The sequence below is a fragment of the Sinohyriopsis cumingii genome, chromosome 1, assembly GCF_028554795.1.
Source record: "Sinohyriopsis cumingii isolate HCF-2022 chromosome 1, ASM2855479v2, whole genome shotgun sequence".
NCBI classification, from domain to species: Eukaryota; Metazoa; Mollusca; class Bivalvia; order Unionida; family Unionidae; genus Sinohyriopsis; species Sinohyriopsis cumingii.
Window position 1 is genome coordinate 97,687,035 of NC_142961.1, and position 23,440 is coordinate 97,710,474.

General features: G+C 34.8%; 1 protein-coding gene across 6 annotated transcripts in view; it reads right to left on the reverse strand.

The window, feature by feature from the left end:
* LOC149807406 (uncharacterized) overlaps window positions 1-23,440 on the reverse strand; it is a 223,339-nt gene that overhangs the window by 21,534 nt on the left and 178,365 nt on the right. For 5 of the 6 annotated variants that reach the window (XM_089966453.1, XM_089966445.1, XM_089966430.1 and 2 more), the window contains 7 exons: window positions 16,956-17,069; window positions 15,076-15,249; window positions 12,241-12,474; window positions 11,529-11,615; window positions 10,022-10,108; window positions 9,098-9,193; window positions 5,531-5,638 (listed from right to left, as the gene is read on the reverse strand). In XM_089966453.1, the coding sequence (XP_089822579.1) occupies window positions 5,531-5,638; window positions 9,098-9,193; window positions 10,022-10,108; window positions 11,529-11,615; window positions 12,241-12,474; window positions 15,076-15,249; window positions 16,956-17,069 (900 nt within the window). Of the gene's footprint in view, window positions 1-556; window positions 700-5,530; window positions 5,639-9,097; window positions 9,194-10,021; window positions 10,109-11,528; window positions 11,616-12,240; window positions 12,475-15,075; window positions 15,250-16,955; window positions 17,070-23,440 lie in introns of all 6 variants that reach the window. The other variant, XR_016422584.1, reaches the window with a different exon arrangement.

Genomic DNA, 23,440 nt, shown 5'->3' on the forward strand with positions numbered 1-23,440 from the left:
TTACTGTATTTTGGAGATATCATTAAAGTTTAGTGCAATGGTGCCCATGATTTTACTCCAAGGGATGTACTTAATTCAGTACATAATCAAACCTACAATGTACATGCAGTGGTGCCATTATGTAAATACGTTGAGTAGCCTAATAGCGAGTATTGAATCAACCGTATTGTCTGTTCATTGTGTTGTCATACTGGGATTACATTTTAATGAGTTAGGTATTTTCAATTTCAAAGCAAAATAAAAATGTAATTACCAGTGCACTGATATAAAATGTCTAATGCAATAATGCATAAACAAACAGTAATTGAGTCAAAAGGGAGAGGTAGTGTTACAGCAACTCGTGATTGCTAAATTATTGTCATTGTTTGATCAAATATTACACAAATCTAAAAATCGGCAGAAACAATAAGAAAACAGAAAATTAAATGAATTACTTTTCAAACAAGTCTATACCATTTCTTTTTAATAATCATGCAAGCCAACCTCAAGATAAGCATACATGTAATATTTTTAAATATAAGTTTACCTATATAAAGAGATTAAAATAAATACTTACCTCATGCATCCTGAGATGTCTCGGATTTGTAAGTTGGCTTTTATGCAGGTCATGCACTTTTTAGTGTTTATACTTGTTCAGTTTGGCGGTTCGCTTATACGCGAATGGGCTTATATGTGAGTATATACGGTAACTGCAGACACCTGTTGGTAGTAAAGGGGAGGTGATGGGTTAGAGTTTCTTCCCTTGGTCTATGTGGTATAGGTGATGGTCTGTAGTTTCGTACTTTGCATAGGGTTTAATTTGTCAAGAAAAAGAATTTCCCAGGTGTTGCTCACTGGTTATCCTGGCTATCTTGTATATCACAGGCATTGTTAAAAGAACTTTAATTCCTTCTATTTTGTTGTATGATTGATGGGTGTAATTGGGGTACAGAGCATACAGCTTGGCTGTACTTTAGATTTGTACCTATCAAAAATTGGTCATTTTATTAGCTGTACATCAAAGGTAAATTGTCAAAAAACTAGTCAATAACTTTTTTATATTTTTTTTATATATGTTTGTAACTCATTCATTGCACTTTTAGCTGGCACTGCATACTTGGGTAATATTTGTTTTCCTTATTTTAATAACTGCTAAATTCAGTGTACTTTGGACTAGTTCTGGCTGATTTTTTGAGGACATGGGGCAGCCATTTTCATTAGATGTGTGCTTATATCATGCATGATTTCCACAATTGCAACATGTAAAGAAATTTCTGACATATTATATGAAAGTAGTATAGAGGTATGCCAATATTCTCTTCATTGTGCATGCTGCAGGTGCAAACAACTTCATCTTACACTTGTCACTATGTCACAAGCATGTAATACCTGTGGACCTCCCCCATACAGACATAAAAAACAAAATTTTGCCTTTTGGTAAGGCTGAAATCTGGAGGTGCAAAGTTTATTTTCCCAATGCAACTGTGATCAAGGATATAAAAAAAGAAATAAAAGTGGCTAAAATTATTAGAATTCATGAAACTTAAAAACAAAATACAACGGAATAGTTCTCTATTTTGCTTAGCAAGAACGCTTAGTTAATCTCCAAACTCAGCAAGTATGGTAAAATGTAACAATAATTAAAGACCAACTAAAGATGGTATCTACCAAATAATGTTCCTTCTTTCCCAAGAAGCATTCATTGTTTGATACTGGTACAAATACTGACCAACAAATAAATTAACTGCTGTCACTGATAGCTTCAAAAAAGAATTCTAGGGAATTGTAACAAATCCTTCAACAAAGAATTCTAGGGACTTATAACCTATCCTTCAAAAAAGAATTCCAGGGACTTGTAACCTAGCCTTCAAAAAAGAATTCTAGGGACTTGTAACCTATCCTTCAACAAAGAATTCTATGGATTTGTAACAAATTCTTCAACAAAGAATTCTAGGGATTTGTAACAAATCCTTCAAAAAAGAATTCTAGGGACTTGTAACCTATCCTTCAAAAAAGAATTCTAGGGACTTGTTACAAATCCTTCAAAAAAGAATTCTAGGGACTTGTAACCTATCCTTCAAAAAAGAATTCTAGGGACTTGTTACAAATCCTTCAAAAAAATTCTAGGGTCTTGTAACCTATCCTTCAACAAAGAATTCTATGGATTTGTAACCTATCCTTCAACAAAGAATTATAGGGACTTGTAACCTATCCTTCAACAAAGAATTCTAGGGACTTGTAACCTATCCTTCAACAAAGAATTCCATGGATTTGTAGCAAATCCTTCAAAAAAGAATTCTAGGGATTTGTAACCTATCCTTCAACAAAGAATTCTAGGGACTTGTTACAAATCCTTCAAAAAAGAATTCTAGGGACTTGTAACCTATCCTTCAAAAAAGAATTCTAGGGACTTGTTACAAATCCTTCAAAAAAGAATTCTAGGGACTTGTAACCTATCCTTCAACAAAGAATTCTATGGATTTGTAACAAATCCTTCAACAAAGAATTCTAGGGATTTGTAACAAATCCTTCAAAAAAGAATTCTAGGGACTTGTAACCTATCCTTCAAAAAAGAATTCTAGGGACTTGTTACAAATCCTTCAAAAAAGAATTCTAGACTTGTAACCTACCCTTCAACAAAGAATTCTAGGGACTTGTAACCTATCCTTCAACAAAGAATTCTAGGGACTTGTAACCTATCCTTCAACAAAGAATTCTAGGGACTTGTAACCTATCCTTCAACAAAGAATTCTAGGGATTTGTAACAAATCCTTCAACAGAGAATTCTAGGGACTTGTAACCTATCCATTGATATGGATAATATTAATGACTGATTGAATCAATCTGAAATGTCAATTCAATGACATAACCCAACTGCAGATTTTTGGTCTTCAATTATGTATTGTAAATAAGTTACTATTCACATTTGATCAAATTCTGTTCAGTGGTTTTCAAGAAGTTGTTTGTATCTTTTTCTGTTTTTCATAATGATAGATATATTTAATAATGGATTGGCAATATCTGTAGCAACATGAAAGGCCTTCACATCAGGATGCTCTCTGCCCAGTTTAATTGAAAATGGTACACTAGGTCTTCACATCAGGATGCTTTCTGCCTAGTTTAATTGAAAATGGTACACTAGGCCTTTATGTCAGGATTCTCTCTGCCCAGTTTAATTGAAAATGGTACACTAGGCCTTAACATCAGGATGCTCTCTGCCCAGTTTAATTGAAAATGGTACACTAGGCCTTCACATCACGATTCTCTCTGCCCAGTTTAATTGAAAATGGTACACTAGGCCTTCATGTCAGGATGCTCTCTGCCCAGTTTAATTGAAAACAGTACACTAGGCCTTTATGTCAAGATGCTCTCTGCCCAGTTTAATTGAAAATGGTACACTAGGCCTTCATGTCAGGATGCTCTCTGCCCAGTTTAATTGAAAACAGTACACTAGGCCTTTATGTCAAGATGCTCTCTGCCCAGTTTAATTGAAAATGGTACACTAGGCCTTCATGTCAGGATGCTCTCTGCCCAGTTTAATTGAAAACAGTACACTAGGCCTTTATGTCAAGATGCTCTCTGCCCAGTTTAATTGAAAATGGTACACTAGGCCTTCATGTCAGGATGCTCTCTGCCCAGTTTAATTGAAAACAGTACACTAGGCCTTTATGTCAAGATGCTCTCTGCCCAGTTTAATTGAAAATGGTACACTAGGCCTTCATGTCAGGATGCTCTCTGCCCAGTTTAATTGAAAATGGTACACTAGGCCTTCATGTCAGGATGCTCTCTGCCCAGTTTAATTGAAAATGGTACACTAGGCCTTCATGTCAGGATGCTCTCTGCCCAGTTTAATTGAAAACAGTACACTAGGCCTTTATGTCAAGATGCTCTCTGCCCAGTTTAATTGAAAATGGTACACTAGGCCTTCATGTCAGGATGCTCTCTGCCCAGTTTAATTGAAAACAGTACACTAGGCCTTCATGTCAGGATGCTCTCTGCCCAGTTTAATTGAAAACAGTACACTAGGCCTTTATGTCAAGATGCTCTCTGCCCAGTTTAATTGAAAATGGTACACTAGGCCTTCATGTCAGGATGCTCTCTTTTTGAGAAGAATTTAAAGATAGCAATTGTTGATGGATGAAAACAAGTACTGGAAAACACGATGGATGCAGGACCATATTAGAAACTCATTTAATCTTAAGGACAAAGATTCACTTTTTTTTTAAACCATAAGTTGGTAAATGACAGAATGCTGGCAGGATGGCATCCAAAAAACCCAGATTGTAATCATTTATTACATACCTCACTTCTATTTGTACTAGTCTTCACAGCAGCCATTGTAAACATTATCATGCAGACAGTAACTTCAGACTAATGTGTTTCTAGGCCATTTTCCAACTAACAATTATTTTGCAAGATTTTATCTTGACATTTGAACTTTTATTCATTTAAAATGTTAATGACTGATTGTCATTATTGGCCAGTTTTGTAATTGCATAACATGAAACTGCCTACCTACCCAAACTCCACCTAATAACCTATCCATAATGCTGTGATGAAACATAAAAGACAAAAACACAATAAATAAGAAAACTATACGACATCAGAATATAGGTATATAAGTTCATAAGAAACAGATTACTTTCTTTTTGGTACTAATTTTTTTAAGCTATTATCATGGTCCACATTTTTCTCAGTGAAAGTCACAACTTCAAGTAACTTTGGAATGACAGCCAGCAGTACATAGTTCATGCATCAAAAATTACCTTGATTAGCCACTACAGATCAGCCCTCACATGAAAAGCATGCAGTCCACTCATTTCATTCCTAACAATCATTTACATGTACAATACACAGTTAACATGCCTAGAGTAACAAATTACAATATACAATATATATTCACTATTAATGAATAAATGGGTTTATTCCATCTGGTCAGAAATGGCCCTCTGAGTAAATTGGGAGTTATATAGCTCTTCAATTGATGAATCAATGTAATCATTAACACTAATACTTAACCCATGTCAGTAAAGCATAGGCCACAAAGATCTTTGGTTTAATGGATTAGCAGGAAAAGAAAAACATCCAATTATCAAGTTTCATGACTGGAACATAAACAACATACAATAAATGAATGTTTTACACATTTTTTTCAATAAATTCACTGAAGCATGAAATATGTCAGAGAGGCTGAAGTTATTAAGATGCATTCACTCACCTAACTGCATAATTTTATTCCAGACAGAATGCATATTACATACCAAAAACACGTGCTCATGAGCAAAATAAGAAATCTAAACCAGTCAGTAAAAGGTAAAATATCGTTCACACTGTGTCTCTTTTGTTGTAAAGTTGTGGTAGTAACAGTGTTGCATATCTTTTTTAATTTAATGATTCCAGCATGAACAGTATTTGATAAAACAAAACACCATTCTGCTAGTGTGTAAATATATATATGCTTCTATCTATGAGACAATAATGCTAATGTAAGATTTGAAAAAAACGTGCAAAATGGTAAACTGTTTGGCATTCTGAAGCATATGAACAATACCTGCTCCAGAAGTCCATATTTGTAATTTTCCTTGGCAATTGTGACTGATATTTCTTGTAGATGGATTATGACAGTTAGGTATCGGTGGTAAGCCCTTCTAGGGAAATGCTGAAATTACAACACAAACAATGACAAGTTAATTAAAATTCATACATTCTCACAAGAATAAGTTTTTTTTAAACAAGAATCTCTCAAAGGCTCTGACACTCTACAGGCTCAAAAGAATTTGAAAGAAATATACTTCTGTATAAGGAATGAAACCATCTCAGATATTCTTGAGAAACTTTTAACGTAACCAATTTAGTAACAAACCATTTCATACATACAACTGAAAAGGTTGCTTCCTCGCTCTGGATAATTCATGATCATTAGTAATTTTCCATACTAAGAGCTTACCAATCTTAAGATTTAAATTTTTTTAATAATATCTCACTGGCTTTATCAATGACTAATGTTGATCATGTGACTTATAATGGGGCTTTAATTACTACCCATCTAAACCAGTCTCCTCGTATCACATGACCATTTTATGTCAGGTGATCAACATTAGTTGCCAATGATACTGCTGAAAATTTTGAAATCTTAAGATTTGTGCGCTCTGGTTATGGGAAATTACTAATGATCATATTTCGTAACGTTTGAGTTAAAATGATCACAAGAGAAGTATAGTACAAAAATCTTTGCCATGGCATTAAACCGAGAACCCAATAAGGACAGAGAATCATTCAACATATCTCAGTTAAAAATCCATGTCATTGAACTGGCATCATTCACAGTATTCTTTAGATAGGTATATCTACCAAGTTAGTTTGATGAAAATCCAGTCATACTTGTTTGTGTTTTCATCATACACAGAAGCCATTAAAGATAAAAATCCGAACCCAGACCTTTGATTTTGAAATCACTGTCAAAGTGCTGAGTATCAACTTGTCAAAAAATAACTCAATAGCCAAATACAAAGTCTAGTAAAAGAAAATTTTGTATGAATATATACCAACCAATGTACTTAAGTGAGCTTAATCAAGTACATAAATGAAAACATTTGAAGAGATCCCCAGGTGAAGTAGGTTTGGTTTTCAAACTCATATGCAACAGCATGTGCATCTTGGTGATCTGCAACATATTTATTCTTGACCAATTACATGCTGTTAGAAATGCTTTAGTGATAACCCCATGTCAATGCCACCATTCCTTCAAGAGAAGTAGTAATAACAACATTTATGAGATGTCCACAATGGTTGTTGTTGTTGTTGTTGTTGTGGGATTTAACGCCATTTTTCACCACACAATAGGCTATGCATGTCGGCCAGTATTAATGGTGGAGGAAGAACCTGGGAAAACACTGGGAAGAACCACTGACCCACAAGAAGCTACTGGCAAGCTTTCTCACATACCTACATTGGCCGAATCCTAATCCAAGTCCACAATGGTCACCATGATGGTGGTCAGATCAGCATCATTTTCATTGAGGACCAGCAACACACTGTTATGGTGTTAAAATTTTGATAGAAATATCCCTTCAAAAGAAGCAGCCACAAACTGGTTTTAATGATGGTGGCAAAGTCAGGCATGTTGACAGTCTGATCAGCACCATTTTAATAGAGGAAATTTTGTGAAATTCTCATGCTAATAAGGCCATCCATTCTGGAGAAGTAGCCATAAGAAAGATTTCACCTTGGCTCATGACATTGGTATTTTTTATTAAGGACCAACAACTTACTGAAAAAAGCGTTTTGCAAAAATGTCCGGTCAATACAACTAACTGGTCAGGATCAGATGTGATTCTAAGATTTTAAAGATGGGCACTGAGGGTATCCATTTTTGTGAGGTCAAATCAACACCATTTTTATTTTGTACAAAATGCATAAGAAATATTTACTATGTTTGACAAAGTGTCATGATTGGCAACACCCTTGTTACTATGTTTGACAAAGTGTTAGGCTTGGAAACACTCTTGTTATTATGTGTGACAAAGTGTCAGGATTGGCAAAACTCTTGTTACAATGTGTGACAAAGTATCAGGTTTGACAATGCAATTTAAAAATACTGATTTTATTGTGAATGAAAGTCTTCCAAATGACAACTAACAGACTCTGCATGAACTCAGTCAAAATAATGAATTCTAAATTTACAGGAAATGTTTGGTATCATTAGATGTAAGTATTAAGGTTTCCATGTGTCTTTTACCTCTTGACAACATTCAAGAAAGGTGGAAATAATTCTTAAAAATAAAATTTTCACAAAACCCACTAGAAAAGAGACATCTTTCAAATATACTGAATCTAACTCTGTGAAATGCTTTGTTTTCATTCAAGGTATCAATATATTCTCCTGTTTGATTAAGTGCACTAATTATAAACCACTTTTACTACTGTGCATGGGAAGTTTGATATTTTAGAGAGAAAACGTCTTATACAGTTGTTTATGGATGCATATGTCATGTTTTAATTTCATTATGTTTATGGATACATTTTCAATAATGTTTTTGTTTCTTTATGCTCTTGTATGCATTTCAATAATGTCTAAGTTTCATTATATGTACAGATGTATTTCAGTAATGTTTTAGTTTCATTACATTTAAGATGTATTTCAATAACATTTTAGTTTCATTATGGAAATGATTGTTAAGTATATATGATGAAATAATTGGTCTAAACTTTAATATGATAACACTGGCACCCACCTAAACCCCTGCCAAAATCAAATGTCTGATAGTATGTAAACAAAATTCCTGACCTCTGTCCACTACACATAGTAAGTTTCATGAAAAATCCATACTGATGTCATATGACAATTTTCGTTCTGGAAAAAACAGATTTCACAAGAAGTCTTTAGTGAAAAACCCATGCTGATCTGACTATTCAGGAGGATTAGCAAAAACAAGATTTTTAAGATGGCTACATTGGTAGCCATGTTGAAGATAAATTGGCACTACTTTCATTTAAGACCAAAAAGATTAAATAAGAAGTCTTTCAGTGAAAGCCCCACGCTGATATGTCCAAAAGGAGCAGCAACAACAAGATTTTCCATTGGAGGTCAGATTAGTACTACTTTCATTTATTACCAACAAGATCTCATGCAAGTTTTTAGTGAAAACTACTCAGGAAACAGTGACAATGTTTTCAAGATTTAATCCATGATGGAAGTCAGAGAAACTATGGTTTAATTTAGGACCATCTACATATCATAAGAAGTCCTTATGTAAAAACTCCATGTTGATATAAACATCAATGCAGAAGAAGTAGCAATAACATGATTTTCAAAATAGTGGATGCCTGAAGGCCATCATTTTTATTTACGACCACATAGAATTTAGGGTGGAACTGTGTGCCAAATTTCATGACTTTATAATATCTTAATCACTTTTATCAAAATGAGAGTGTGGGTATATACTATAACAGGATTGTAACAGCTGAAAACCTTCTGCAGGACCAGAGTATGCAGAACGGGAACAAAAAATATGGGGCAGCAAAGTTATAATACCAACAGCTTTCGTTTGCAGCAAACTTAAAGTTATGAGAAAAATTTTCTACCAGTTATCATTAGTTTTTAACCAGAGAGATTTACCTTAAATCCATCCTTCCATGCTGGAGAGGTGTTGGTACTCTTCAGATCCAGGAGTTCAGTGAAAACCAGCTTGTCATATGTAGCATGTGGTGCTCCCTGTAAGTGGCAAACAAGCAAACTGGATATTACATGGGTGCTCATTATATGATATGTAATCTTGTGTTCCCTGTAGGTGATAGACAAGCAATCAGTTTGATCAGTGTTCTCCAGTTTGATCAGTGTTCTCCTTTTAGTGTTATACTTCCTGGAAAAGCTGTAGCTGACAGAAAAATACTAACATTCTGGTGTCAAAATAGTTCATCACTTATGATAAATATGTTGTAGGTTCTTACAACAAATTCAACACTTTATGCCAGGCATATGCAAAAATTTATGCTGAATTCCAATTTCTTGAAATTTCTTCCATAATATGCAAAAGAACTTACAACTACAACATATTAAAGGTAATTCAGACCTGCAAAGAGTATTTTCATATTTTCTTCTGGGAACTGATATTCTACAATAATGGCAGAACTACATCAGAAGGTTCTATTAACAACAGAAACAGGAAGCAGAGTGGATTGATTAGGAACTACACTCATCTTGGACATTAATATAGAAACATGTCCTAAAGCGAAATTTTTCACAATATGATATTCCCATAAAAAAGTGCCAACTTGAATTTTGTAAATGCAATTTATAACATCATAAATTTTAGAATGTGTGAATTGTCAACTAGGTGCTCATTGTTAAATTTGGCAGGAAAAATAAATTACATGCATTATGTGAAATGACACAAATCTGAGTTTGACCCTCCTACCCCCAATCACTGTATAAAAATAGGCCAGGTATGTTGTCAGTATAAAAGTATCTTCCCATCTGCCTATGATGATGAGAAAAATGGACTAGTCAAAAAGTTTCAGATAACAAAATGAAGGAACTGACCAGATAGAAGGCCCCAGGTGGGTTTAAACAAATGTGGGCATGGGTGAAACTTGACCAGGGTAGGTTCACTGCACTGTCAACAGAAACCTGAAAATAGTACAATGTTTTATAATGAGCAATAATATATCTGTATTCCTGCTTAATGATGTTGATCTCAGGAACAATAATGTGAATTGAAATCAAACTTTTTAAGGAAATACTTATTTCCTCTGAAACGTGGTTTGAGTTCCTGGTCAATATGCTGGACTGATACATTTTGAAGTTTTAATTTATATCAATTGTTGCCACTGACTTAGAAGCAGAAAGATTTAGTGTTTAAGTTGTTTTGTTTAACGGAATATTTGTAACTGAATGAAAGATTTAGATGAGATTTAATGCAGTACCAAATATACTTGCTTGTAAGTCAAGTCAAACTGCAAACAACAAAGTTCCTGATCTGTCATATCATAATAAAACTGCAGATCAGGGTCTATCTTGCTTGTTCTAGAGTTAACAAACTGCACAGACCCAGATCTGCTGTTGCATTATGTGATGGCAAATCTCGGTCTGTGCAGTTTGCAGTTGGATTTGTCATATAAGCGAGTATATATGGTAGTTGACCCTGACAATCTCAACACAGATCAAACTTCAAGGAAATGTTTAGTTCATCTAGGAGATATTTTGCTAACAACCAACATAAAATAAACATAAGCATCATCTAGACTTAGGACTCCAAGTCACAGCCACATGTTGATTATCTGGCTCACTGATATATCAGATAAGAAAAATTGCTAAAAGGTTTGGAGGGCATTCTGCTAAATCCTTTGTGACTATCAGATGAGAAAGAGGCACATATAACTGATTTATGAATAATCCACATTTCATTCCTTAGCCTTCTGAAAATGAAACCTTTGGTATAAAGTTCAAATTTAGTTCTGGGAGACAAGTGAATTTTGAGAATGACAGAAATTTGGGTTGATCAAGTCAGAGGAAGTATATAACCTGGGGACTGGAAACTCCACAGAGCTGCCAGATATCATGTTTCCTTTTGATATACATTGGTTGGTTGAGCATTAAGATCAATGGTACAGCTGCGGTGAATGTGCCCTCTTTCAAAATGTATCTTTTACCTCTCATTTTTTCCAAAAATAGTGTTAAAATGTGTAAATAAACTAGACCAATACAGTCTCACTTCCTTTTATAAGAAAAGTATACCTTTATTTCTTATATTAATGATAAAATAGAGAAACAGTCGGGTTAATAAAATGTGAGTCATGAATGCACTTCTCAGAACCCTTCCACAAATCCACTGATTGATCTAACAGTGTACTGTAACCTTACTTGCAAAATAATAAGAAACAGTGAAACCTGTTGGGCTATGTTTGGAGTTTTTGATTTCCCTGACATGTTAGACATTTGTAAAGTGTATGAATTTGCATTAGTTATTTCTTTTTTTAAATGGTAAAAACAGAAGGAACAAGACATAATAAATCAATCTATCACTATTATTGGGAGTGTTTTTAAGCACCTTTATTCCACTCTTAGGGTTGTATTGACAGATGAAGTTCAGGTCCTGATCCACCGTCTTGGTATCTGGAGCTTTTGTCAACTGGTTCTGATATGAAAGAAAATAATATTAAGTAATTTTTGCTTACTTTGCACGTGCACAATTTAGTGAACTAATGAGTTTATCATATACAGTACTGATAATAAACTATTAAAAGAGTCTCACTTTATAGAAAAAGGTATAAATGAACTGCATTTCCAAGAGTAAATATACAAACCAACTGAAGATTCAGGTACAGTTTTAAATAACAGGGTTCTATTGTCTGAGATGGTGATATGATTGACTAGGATTGTCAACATGATGTATTTGGAGTTTAAGGGCAATAACCCCCATTAGATTTTGTTTAAAAAATGATGAAAATCAAACTTGACATAGATCCACTGTCAAGCTTCATACAGTACCAAATTTCATTTAAATCCGCTAAGTTCTTCAAAGTTACTGAGCCAAAACAAAATTTATGACAGCTAGAACACAAGAGACATGGATAAGTTCATATGCATACATATGGCAGGGGCATTAAAAGCAAGTTACATTGACATTTTTAAAGCATACCTTGCAAAGGAAGCAATATCTCAAAATATGGAGAGGGTACATCATTCTCCTTTCAGAGACAATGGTAAAAACAAAACATTACTGAATAAATGCTAAATCTGTTCCAATTTTTGTTATTTACCCTAATATATTCATCCATATTTTTGTCACTTCTGAGGAAACTTTCCTTAGCTGTAGCAACTGTGGCAACAACTTCCCTGACACTGCGTCGTGTCCGTCGCATCATGGCATGGAAGAGTCTGGTCTCCCCTTTGGTAGGCATACAAGTGCTTGACAGGTAGACTCTGTCGGTATACTTGGGTCGAGGCTGCCACAGTCCCATTCTCAGCCATTCACTCTGAGGAATCTTGCTGGACTAGATTTTTAAAAACACAAATGGGAAAACATGCATCAATTATGTTACTCTCTGATGGGATGAAAGTCAATCAATGCAACACTACAATGCATACTGAAGATTGTATCAATTACTGATTTTACTACAACAGCAGATATATATATATATATATATATATATATATATATATATATATATATATATATATATATATATATATAATCATGGTGTTGTTACATCATGACCCAACAACTCAATGAAATGACTGTTAATATTTATTGCCATTTTTCATCAATCTATTGTTACGTATATCTATAATGTGTGATTGATCTTGGTCAGTAACAGAGAGTAGAGGCTTATCCAGCTAATGTATTTTTAAAAATAAAAAACAACATATTACATAGCCAATTCTTGTCTATGATTTTAAATTGTATTTTAAGATCATTATTACTTCAAAGTAAACATGTTTAAAGATGTTGAGTTTAAATTTTATGTAGAAATTAAGATTATTCTAGAAGCAAGTTCTTGACAAATTTGATTTTGAAACGACCATCATCCTGGTACTATTATTGTGTCTTAGCTTTTATATATAAGTTGTTAACTTAAAATTATCATTCCTAATCTAAACATGTCTTTATAGGAATCAATTGTAGCTGTGTTCAGTTGAGAGAACTTAATTTATTTCTTTAAATTATTCATAAGAATTACAAAGTGGTCTTTGACTCTAGGACTAAATTACTAATTTGGAATTAATTTGAATTATTCAAAGATATTTGGATTATATCATTGTGATACATCAAGCCTGTTGGCACATTAGCACAACTGAGACTACTAGCACATCAGCATTCAATATTGGGATTTATTCAGAACAGCATTGGAATTCATTTGGAATAATTAATACTTTTGGACTTGTGATAGAAATTTTAGGATTATTTGAAATTTAATGCACAATACTCTAAGTAATTTTTTAAATTTTCACTTTGTATTCTGGGGAAATAGATTATTTGTTGAAATTTACAAAACTTGTTAGTTTTTGGACTTTTCTGTTACTTAATTTATGACCAAAGAGTCCTAACACAATTAAGACACAGAAAAAAGAATGTTTGAAATGATATGTGAAGAACATAGGTTTGTAAAAACAACAAAGAATGGGAATCCAAAATGATGAAAAAAAAATTGATGATGGACCACACTCTTGGATTTAATCAACTGAAGAAAATATTATTATGGCCAGGTATTAAATATGTCCACTTTTTGACATTCTATTATTATTTCTGTTATGAATAAATACTATGTGAATAAGCAGGGTCTATTTTAGTACCAAACATTTAGGGGGAAAATTACCTCATCCATTTGAAAGAAGGGGGATTATATATAGGTGGGATTTAATTAAGTCATTGAAGATAGGGCTTGCAAATATTATTCACCATTTTCATGTATTTCATCAATATTTTGGTCCAATTATTTCAAAACATTTGTGTGAATCTTCAACTGCACATCATAGAATAAACTCTGAATAACAATATAAGTTAATTAACAACAATAATTATTTCATTTATTAGCTTCACAACTGTATATGATACTATTTCCATGTTACTGCATGGAATAACATTCAGCAACATCTAAAAGCAAGGTCATCTGGTAATATAAAACTAATGACAGTCAGCTGATGTGAGAGGCCTGAAATGAATAGGGATACAAAAGAGGCTGTATATAACTATACTTTGTGACCTATGAACCCTAACTTTGCCTGCCTTTACAGGCAAGATTTAAATACCCACTGATCCCTGACCATAATGATAAGGGTGTTACTTGTATCTCTTCTCAAAGACGAACCTTTTACATCAATTATTGATTTTATTCATATGTAAATAAATGACAATATCGAACTCTACTTGTCACACTGGCTCAAAAGGCAACTTTCATTTTCTGCTGTGATAACATGACTACTTTTTCCAACATCCAGCTAATGAATTGCTTTGATCCTCTACCCTAATAATAAAGACTGCCTCACTTTCAAAATCTGACAATGCCAATGTAACTGGAGTCACACTGATTACAAGCATGATAAGAAATGGTTGCACAATGATTCACATGATATTCCTTTACCTAAACAATGACTTCCAGATGAAGCAAAAGTTTAGTCTGAACAGTGCAGAGAGAAACCACTGCTCGGTTATGAAATACCTGCTTGCTGACCATTACACATGACAATGATATCATACTGCTGAGAGAAAATCAGAATGGTCACTATGATCAGGTGACTACTATGTAAAAGTGGCCATTAGGTTTGACTGTAGCTTGTGGCATACTATATCTTTTGGATTCTCCATAGGGTTTTGAAAGTGGCAGCCCAGGACCCCTACATTTGATAGCCTGCACACTTCACGATTGATCTTCACTTTGTCGATACATATCAATAAGAGTGAAATTCATTTACATAAAAGCCTGCATACTGAGGACTCAGCTGATTACATTTTCAGTAAGCATATTTTATGCAAATTGCAGCATTCCAGAGAATCCTGTCTTTGAACTGGATAGGTTAATTTCATATATAGAGAAGAACGTAATGTCCTTTGTAAATTAAGAAACATGAATAGAAACTAATAAAATTCAACCAACTTCAAGTGCTTTTCCTGCTGCTGTTCTTGCAACCTTGACCACTCTGACAAGGACAGAAGCACAGGGTACAATCCTAGCCCCACTGTCATGGATACAGGTACTGGTGAGTGGATCAACCCCATTAGGGCCCTGGCTGTACACCCTTAGCTGATGAGCACCTTCATTCAAAGAAATCTGTAAAAAATCAAAGTGACAATTGATGACCTATATAATATTGTATGGGCAGAACATAATTTTAATTCCAGAATAGTGCCCAAATATGACACTGTATCCTTAACACCTGTACAGGTAGAACAAGGTTTTAGTTCCAGAATCTTGGTAAGAGCCCAAATATGATACTGTATCCTTAACACCTGTACAAGTAGAACAAGGTTTAAGTTCCAGAATCTTGGAAAAGGCCCAAATTTAACACTGTATCCTTAACATCAGCACAGGTAGAACAAGATTTTAGTTCCAGAATCTTGGTCAGTGCCAAAATGTAACACTGTATCCTTAACACCTGTACAAGTAGAACAAGATTTTAGTTCCAGAATCTTGGTCAGTGCCAAATATGACACTGTATCCTTAACATCAGTAAAGGTAAAACAAGATTTTAGTTCCAGAATCTTGGCAAGAGCCAAATATAATGCTGTAAACTGCATTTGTGCCCTGCACACATGTTCCCCATCAGATAACAAAGCAAGTATATTGCTTATACTTGTAGATTGTACTAAGGACTCCATCAGATACAAAGCAAGTATGTTGCTTATACTTATAGATTGTACTAAGGACTCCATCAGATACAAAGCAAGTCTACTGCTTATACTTATAGACTGTACTAAGGACTCCATCAGATACAAAACAAGTATATTGCTTATACTTATGGATTGTACTAAGGATTCCATCAGATACAAAGCAAGTATATTGCTTATACTTATAGACTGTACTAAGGACTCCATCATATACAAAGAAAGTCTATTGCTTATACTTATAGATTATACTAAGGACTCCATCAGATACAAAGCAAGTCTATTGCTTATACTTATAGATTGTACTAAGGACTCCATCAGATACAAAGCAAGTACATTGCTTATACTTATAGACTGTACTAAGGACTCCATCAGATACAAAGCAAGTATATTGCTTATCCTTAAAGACTGTACTAAGGACTCCATCAGATACAAAGCAAGCCTATTGCTTATACTTATGGACTGTACTAAGGATTCCATCAGATACAAAGCAAGTATATTGCTTATACTTATAGATTGTACTAAGGACTCCATCATATACAAAGAAAGTCTATTGCTTATACTTATAGATTATACTAAGGACTCCATCAGATACAAAGCAAATCTATTGCTTATACTTATAGATTGTACTAAGGACTCCATCAGATACAAAGCAAGTATATTGCTTATACTTATAGACTGTACTAAGGACTCCATCAGATACAAAGCAAATATATTGCTTATACTTAAAGACTGTACTAAGGACTCTGCTTGCTTAAATCATGATAAATGATATCAACATAACAAGGAGCACAAGTAAGTCACACAGTATTTATTTGCTTTGTAGCACCCTATTTAAGCATGTCAGTTGTCTCTTGTATGCAATAGTAGGACTCTCACTGGTTTTCAGTTTCAGAATATTGGTATTCACCATTATAAGGCAAATCAAAAGAGTTTCATTAGCATACAATGTTTGAAGTTCATTAAATTTATCATATGCTTTGTCACAAAATGTTGTAAAACCTAATTCATGGGCCTTATAAAAGTTATGTAGTACATGTATTTATATTGCAAATCTCCCCACCTACTTATGTATTAAAAATAAGCAGAACTGACTGAATTTGTGAAAATTTAATGCCATTATGACTGACAGTATTACATAGCTGTTCTAACCTGCATAGCTTTGTCGACTGCAGGTTGTCTTTCTGTGCCAGACTCCACAAAGATGTTTAGTGTTGCATAGCCTGCAACTGTCAGGATCTTGTAGAAATTATCTATTGTGTAGATCTGTGAAGGCAAAACAAAAATACCAAAACAATATAAATAAAAAAAATCACAATATATCTTAATCAAAATGACATGACACGAAGCCTTTCTGAGACATAAATTAGGACATCCTGCTTTTATCTTCAGCTGCCTTTATTACTGTCTGAAAAACTGTAATCTGCAACATACTCTGAAATCAAAATATTTGTGGAGTGTCAGTTTTAGCTGGGTACTAATATTTGTGATTAACTTTTTTAGTAGGGTACTAATATTTGTGATTAACATTTTCAGTAGGGTACTAATATTTGTGGAGTAACAACTTTAGTATGGACCTAATATTTGTGGATTGTCAATATTAGTGGAGTACTAATAATTGTGAAGTGTCAATTTTAGTGGAGTATTAATATTTGTGGAGTGTCAATTTTAGTGGAATAATATTTGTGGAGTGCCAATTTTCATGGATTTTTGCATGCTACTATCCACATTAGTGTTTCTTACAAAATCTGCAAAAAGCATGGTATCTTTTCCTGCATATTTTTACTCAAAATAGTTTTCAAAAAATAAATGAATAATAGTTCATAATTATATTTATTAATTGTATTTTGTTCCTTCATGTTTATGTTCATCTGGAAGGGTTTATCTTTTAAATGTGTTGCTGCAGTTTTTTATACAGCTCTCTGAATTATAATCCAGTTCTTGGGCTCCACAAATACCAACTGTGTTACATATTGAACCAAACTACAGTGAGAATGATATAAAGTTCTGTTAATGTGTCCCTGTGTTTGTGTGTGTGTGTGTGTGTGAAGGGGAGGGGGTTGTTCTTGTCAACAAAAGCCAATCAAACAAACAATAACTACCACATCAATTATCTTGAAGGACTCATTGTCAAGGCTTACTAGCCATGTCATTTTAATGCACTAAGTGTCACTACCTTCTAGCATGTCAACTGTTTTAAATGACTCATTGTCAAGGCTTCCGAATCATGTCAACTGTTTTAATAGACTCAATGTCAAGGCTACTAGGGATGCCATTTGTTTTAAAAGACTCAATGTCATGGCTTCTAGGGATGCTATTTTTTTAAATAGACTCAATGTCATGGTTTCTAGGAATGCCATTTGTTTAATAGACTCATTGTCATGGTTTTCTAGCCATGTCAATTGTTTAATGGATTCAATGTCACTACCTTCTAGCCATGTCAACTGTTTTAATGGATTCAATGTCACTACCTTCTAGCCATGTCAATTGTTTTAATGGATTCAATGTCACTACCTTCTAGCCATGTCAATTTTGTTTTAATGGATTCAATGTCACTGCCTTCTAGCCATGTCAATTATTTTATGGGACCTTATTATTAGCCAAATGATGCATATGAGTATATCTATCAGTGACCATTATCTGGTGATTAGATAATGCACTCTGGACTGCACTGGAGTACCTCAGCTGCTAGTTTTGCATGACAAGACTTCACTTGTTACTGATGCATGGCAAATACAAAAGTCAAGTTTATTATTGGACATTTTTAGTTACACCTGGATGGAAATATATCACAAAATCTTAGAAAGGATTGGTAGCAACATATTTTATATGTATCTGCATGATGTGGGGATTTGTACCTGCATTATAGGCGAGAAGTTGTATCTGAACAATATGTGAAGAGTTGTACCTGCATGATGTGAGGAGCTGTAATAATAATAATAATAATGAGGACTTTGTATAGCGCCTAATCTTTAGAAGCTCTAAGCGCTTTACAACATTAGACAACACCTATAAGATTGTTGTTGTTGTTCTAGGGTTTAACGCCATTTTTCAGCACAATATAGGCTATACATGGCGGCCAGTATAACTGGTGGAGGAAGAACCACCGACCCACGAGAAGCTACTGGCAGGCTTTCCCACATACCCACGCTAGCCGAGCCTTGGACTCGAACCCACGCAGACAGAGGTGAGATGGCAGTGATCCGGAACGGTGAGCGCTTTAGACCACTCGGCCACTCGGGGCCCCTCCTATAAGATAAAAAACATATAATGATATGATTACAAAAACAAACACCATGAAATTAGAAAACATTAAAAAAAAAAAAAAACATGCTGAGAATATTTATGATACGAAACATTATTAGGTCTTTAAGCTTATTAATTCTTGCAGTCAAAATAAGTGAGTTTTGAGAGCCCTCTTGAATGTGATCACTGTGTCTTTGTGTCTAAGTTCAGTGGGCAATTCACTCCATGTTGATGGGCCCTGGTATGCAAAAGAACGCTGTCCATATGACTTTGTTTCCATAGTGGGAATAATGAGTATACGATTGTCAGAAGAGGAGCGTAAGTATCTTGCTGGTGTGTACACATGGGTGAGGTCGGATAGGTATGTTGGACTAGAGTCCGACAGTGAAACATAGCACAGAGAACAAATTTTGTGTTTGATTCTGGATTGAATGGATAGCCAGTGTAGGGTACAGACCAGCGGGGATGTGTGCTCTGATCGTGGTACTCTAAGTGTGATCCGAGCAGCTGTGTTTTGAACTTTTTGAAGTTTCTGGAGCAGATAGTGAGATGAACCAGACAGAATTTAGTTACAATAGTCTAGTCTTGAAAGTACTAATGAAAAGACAAGTGTTTTAGTGGCATCAACTGAAAGATATTTGCAAACTGAGCTGATGCGTCTCAGCTCAAGATATGCAGCCTTGCATATGTTCATGACATGTTGGTACAATGTGAGAGTACTGTCCAGAGTAACACCTAGGTTTCATACTGATTGTGTGAATTTAATGTTGGTGTTGCTGATATTTATTGTTTGAGGTAAAAGATATGAATGAGAAAGTATTTGTGTTGTGATCAGAATGGCCTCAGTTTTATCATCATTCATCTGCAGCTTGTTACATGTCATCCATGATTTCACATCAGAAATGCACCTATCTACACCTTGGATGGTAGCATCAACTTCAGCTGGGTGGCTAGATTTGTATATTTGGGTGTCATCAGTGTACAATTGGTGAGTCACTGGATGATGATCTATGACACTTGAGAGCGACTGAGTGTACAGAATGAAGAGAACAGGTCCAAGAACAGACCCCTGTGGAACACCACAACATAGATCAACTGGGCTGGAGTGTATTCCATTTGCAGATATAATTTGTGTCCTGTTGACCAAGTAGGACTTTAACCACAGTAAGGCTGTATCATGAATGCCAAATACATGCTGGAGATGGTGAAGTAATATATCATGGTCTATTGTGTCAAATGTTGCAGACAAATCAAGAAGGGTGAGGACTGTAATCTGTCCTCTATCCAAAGCAGAGAGAATGTCATTAGCTACTTTTAGAAGAGTAGTTTCAGTGCTGTGGCAAGGGTGATATGCAGATTGTACATTGCTAAAAAGACTGTTTGAATTTAGATGAGATACAAGCTGGGATAGAACAACCTTTTCTAAGATATTTGATATGAATGGGAGATTAGAAACTGGGTGGTAGTTCTTTAAATCGTTATGGTCTAGTGTTGGTTTCTTCAGCAGAGGCTTTACAATGGCAGTTTTGAAAAATGATGGGAATTCCCCGGATGAGAGAGAGGAATTAATAACATCAGTTAGTGAAGGCAATACTGGATCTAAGCACTCAAGCAGCAGTGATGTTGGAATTGGATCAACTTCACACGACTTTGGTGCACTCTTCATCACAATTGTACGTACGAAATCCATAGAGACAGGTTCAAATGCTGCTAATGGTTGCCACTCAAATTCTGTATCCCAACTGTATGGTGACGACAAGTCAATTAAAATTGTGGTGTCAAGTTTATCTCTAATGGTTTGTACTTTGTCACAGAAGAAATCTGCAAACATGTCCAGAAGGTCGCCTGGAGAGAAGGTAGTTGGAAGTGGTGTAGATTTGTTCCCTGACATTAGCTTGTTGGTAATACCTGTGAGGAATTGTACCTGCATATGTGAGGAGTTGTACCTGTGAGGAATTGTACTTGTATATGTGAGGAGTTTTACCTGCATGATATGTGAAGAGTTGTAGCTGCATTATATGTGAGAAGTTTGTACACGCATGATATGTGAGGAGTTGTACCTGCAAGGAGTTGTACCTGCATATGTGAGGAGTTTTACCTGCATATGTGAGGAGTTGTACCTGCATGATATGTGAAGAGTTGTACCTGCATGATATGTGAGGAGTTGTACCTGCATTATATGTGAGGAGTTTGTACCTGCATGATATGTGAGGAGTTGTACCTGCAAGGAGTTGTAGCTGCATATGTGAGGAGTTTTAACTGCATATGTGAGGAGTTGTACCTGCATGATATGTGAAGAGTTGTACCTGCATGATATGTGAGGAGTTGTACCTGCATTATATGTGAGGAGATTGTACATGCATGATATGTAAGAAGTTGTACCTGTGAGGAGTTGTACCTGCATATGTGAGCGGTTGTACCTGCATTATATGTGAGAAGTTGTACCTGGATGATATGTGAAGAGTTGTACCTACATTATATGTGAGGAGTTTGTACATGCATGATATGTGAGAAGTTGTACCTGTGAGGAGTTGTACCTGCATATAAGAGGGGTTGTACCTGCATTATATGTGAGAAGTTGTACCTGGATGATATGTGAAGAGTTGTACCTGCATTATATGTGAGAAGTTTGGACATGCATGATATGTAAGAAGTTGTACCTGTGAGGAGTTGTACCGGCATATGTGAGGGGTTGTACCTGCATTATATGTGAGAAGTTGTACCTGGATGATATGTAAGGAGCATTTACAGAGATTAAATGCTGATGTGCTGGAGCAGCATTAGTGCTGAAAAGTATTCAATAATCCCATTTATTGTTACTAATTACAACAGCTGATATGGACTGATTACAAGTGTGGCTCAATAGAGACATGGGTAATTATAAGTGATCATAGTATGTTAGGAATGCAATATCTGACACTGACTGAATAAAAAAGTGGCTGATTAGAGTCAAAGGCGAGTTGTAAAAGCATGTTCTGGTCATGTCAAAATATCAAAAATATCAAATGCAATGGTTTTAATGTAAAGCTTTCAGTTAATGGTTGGCAACAACTAAGAAAAAAAATCAGATTTTGTTTAACATTTTGGTCATGGGGTCCATAGCATTACCACATTATATCAGGAATCATGTTATTGTAAAACACATCACTAGGAATTCAAGAAGATATCATTTCTTCCTTTTAACTGCTCAGTGTTGAAATCATTTCTGATATTCTTCAGCAATAACATAATTTTCAAAATTAGCTGCTGTGGTGGACATATTGGTCATAAAATTGGTATTATTTTCATTTAGGATGAAGCAGACATTGTTAGAAATATTTTTGTGAAAACTCTTATGTCCTCTCTGTGGAAGTAGTGACAATAAGACAGCTGTATTAGCAGACAAAATGGATATATTATAGGCACCATTTTCATTGAGGACCAACTAGATATCATAAGAAGTTTACTGATGAAAACCCCATGTTCATATACCCATCCATTTAGGAGGAGTAGAGACAATATTTTCAAGATGGCCACCATGATGGCCATATTGAGGGTCAGTTTGCATCATTTTCATTTACGACCAACTAGACACCATTAAGAACTCCTCTAATGAAAACCCCATGTCAAGATGACTTTCCACTGAAGTGACAGCAAGAGTTTAAAATGACCACATGGTAGCCATATTGGACCTTAGATCAGCACCATTTTACTTTTTAGGACTTCAAAGACATTTATTTACAAGAAAGTCTTCTTGTGAAAATCCCATGCTGATATGACTTTCTGTTCTGGAGGAATAACAATACCATTTTCAAGAGGGCTGCAATGATGGCCATATAGGATATCAGATGAGCATCATAAGATGAGCATCATAAGAAGTGTTTTGGCAAATGTACAATGTCAATATGACCAGCCGTCTTGGTGAAGTAGCTCTAATAAGAATGGCCTTTGACCTGGAAGTCATATTGGCATCATTTTATTAATAACCAATTAGACATCATAAGAAGTCTTTTAGTGAAAATTCCATTCCAATATTACCATCCATTCAGGAAGCAGCAATAACAAGCAGTGGCAGCCATATTGGATGTGCAAGTGGTACCATTTTTAATACGGACTAACTAGATCTCATAAATGTCTTCTGGTGAGAATCCTATTTCAATATGACTTTTTATTCAAGAGAAGTAGGAATAACAAAATTTTCAAGATGGCAGCTGTGGATGCCATATTGGAAATCATATAGGCACCATTTTCATTTTTTAAAATGCATACAAATAAGTTTCTTTGCATTTTTCCCTCCCATCATTCATGTTTTTTCCATGTTTATTTCTGTCTTCCTCTCTCATGTTAGATTTTATCTGAATAACTCATACCATTATCAATACAAAAGTTTAAAGCTTAAAAATAACTCTAAT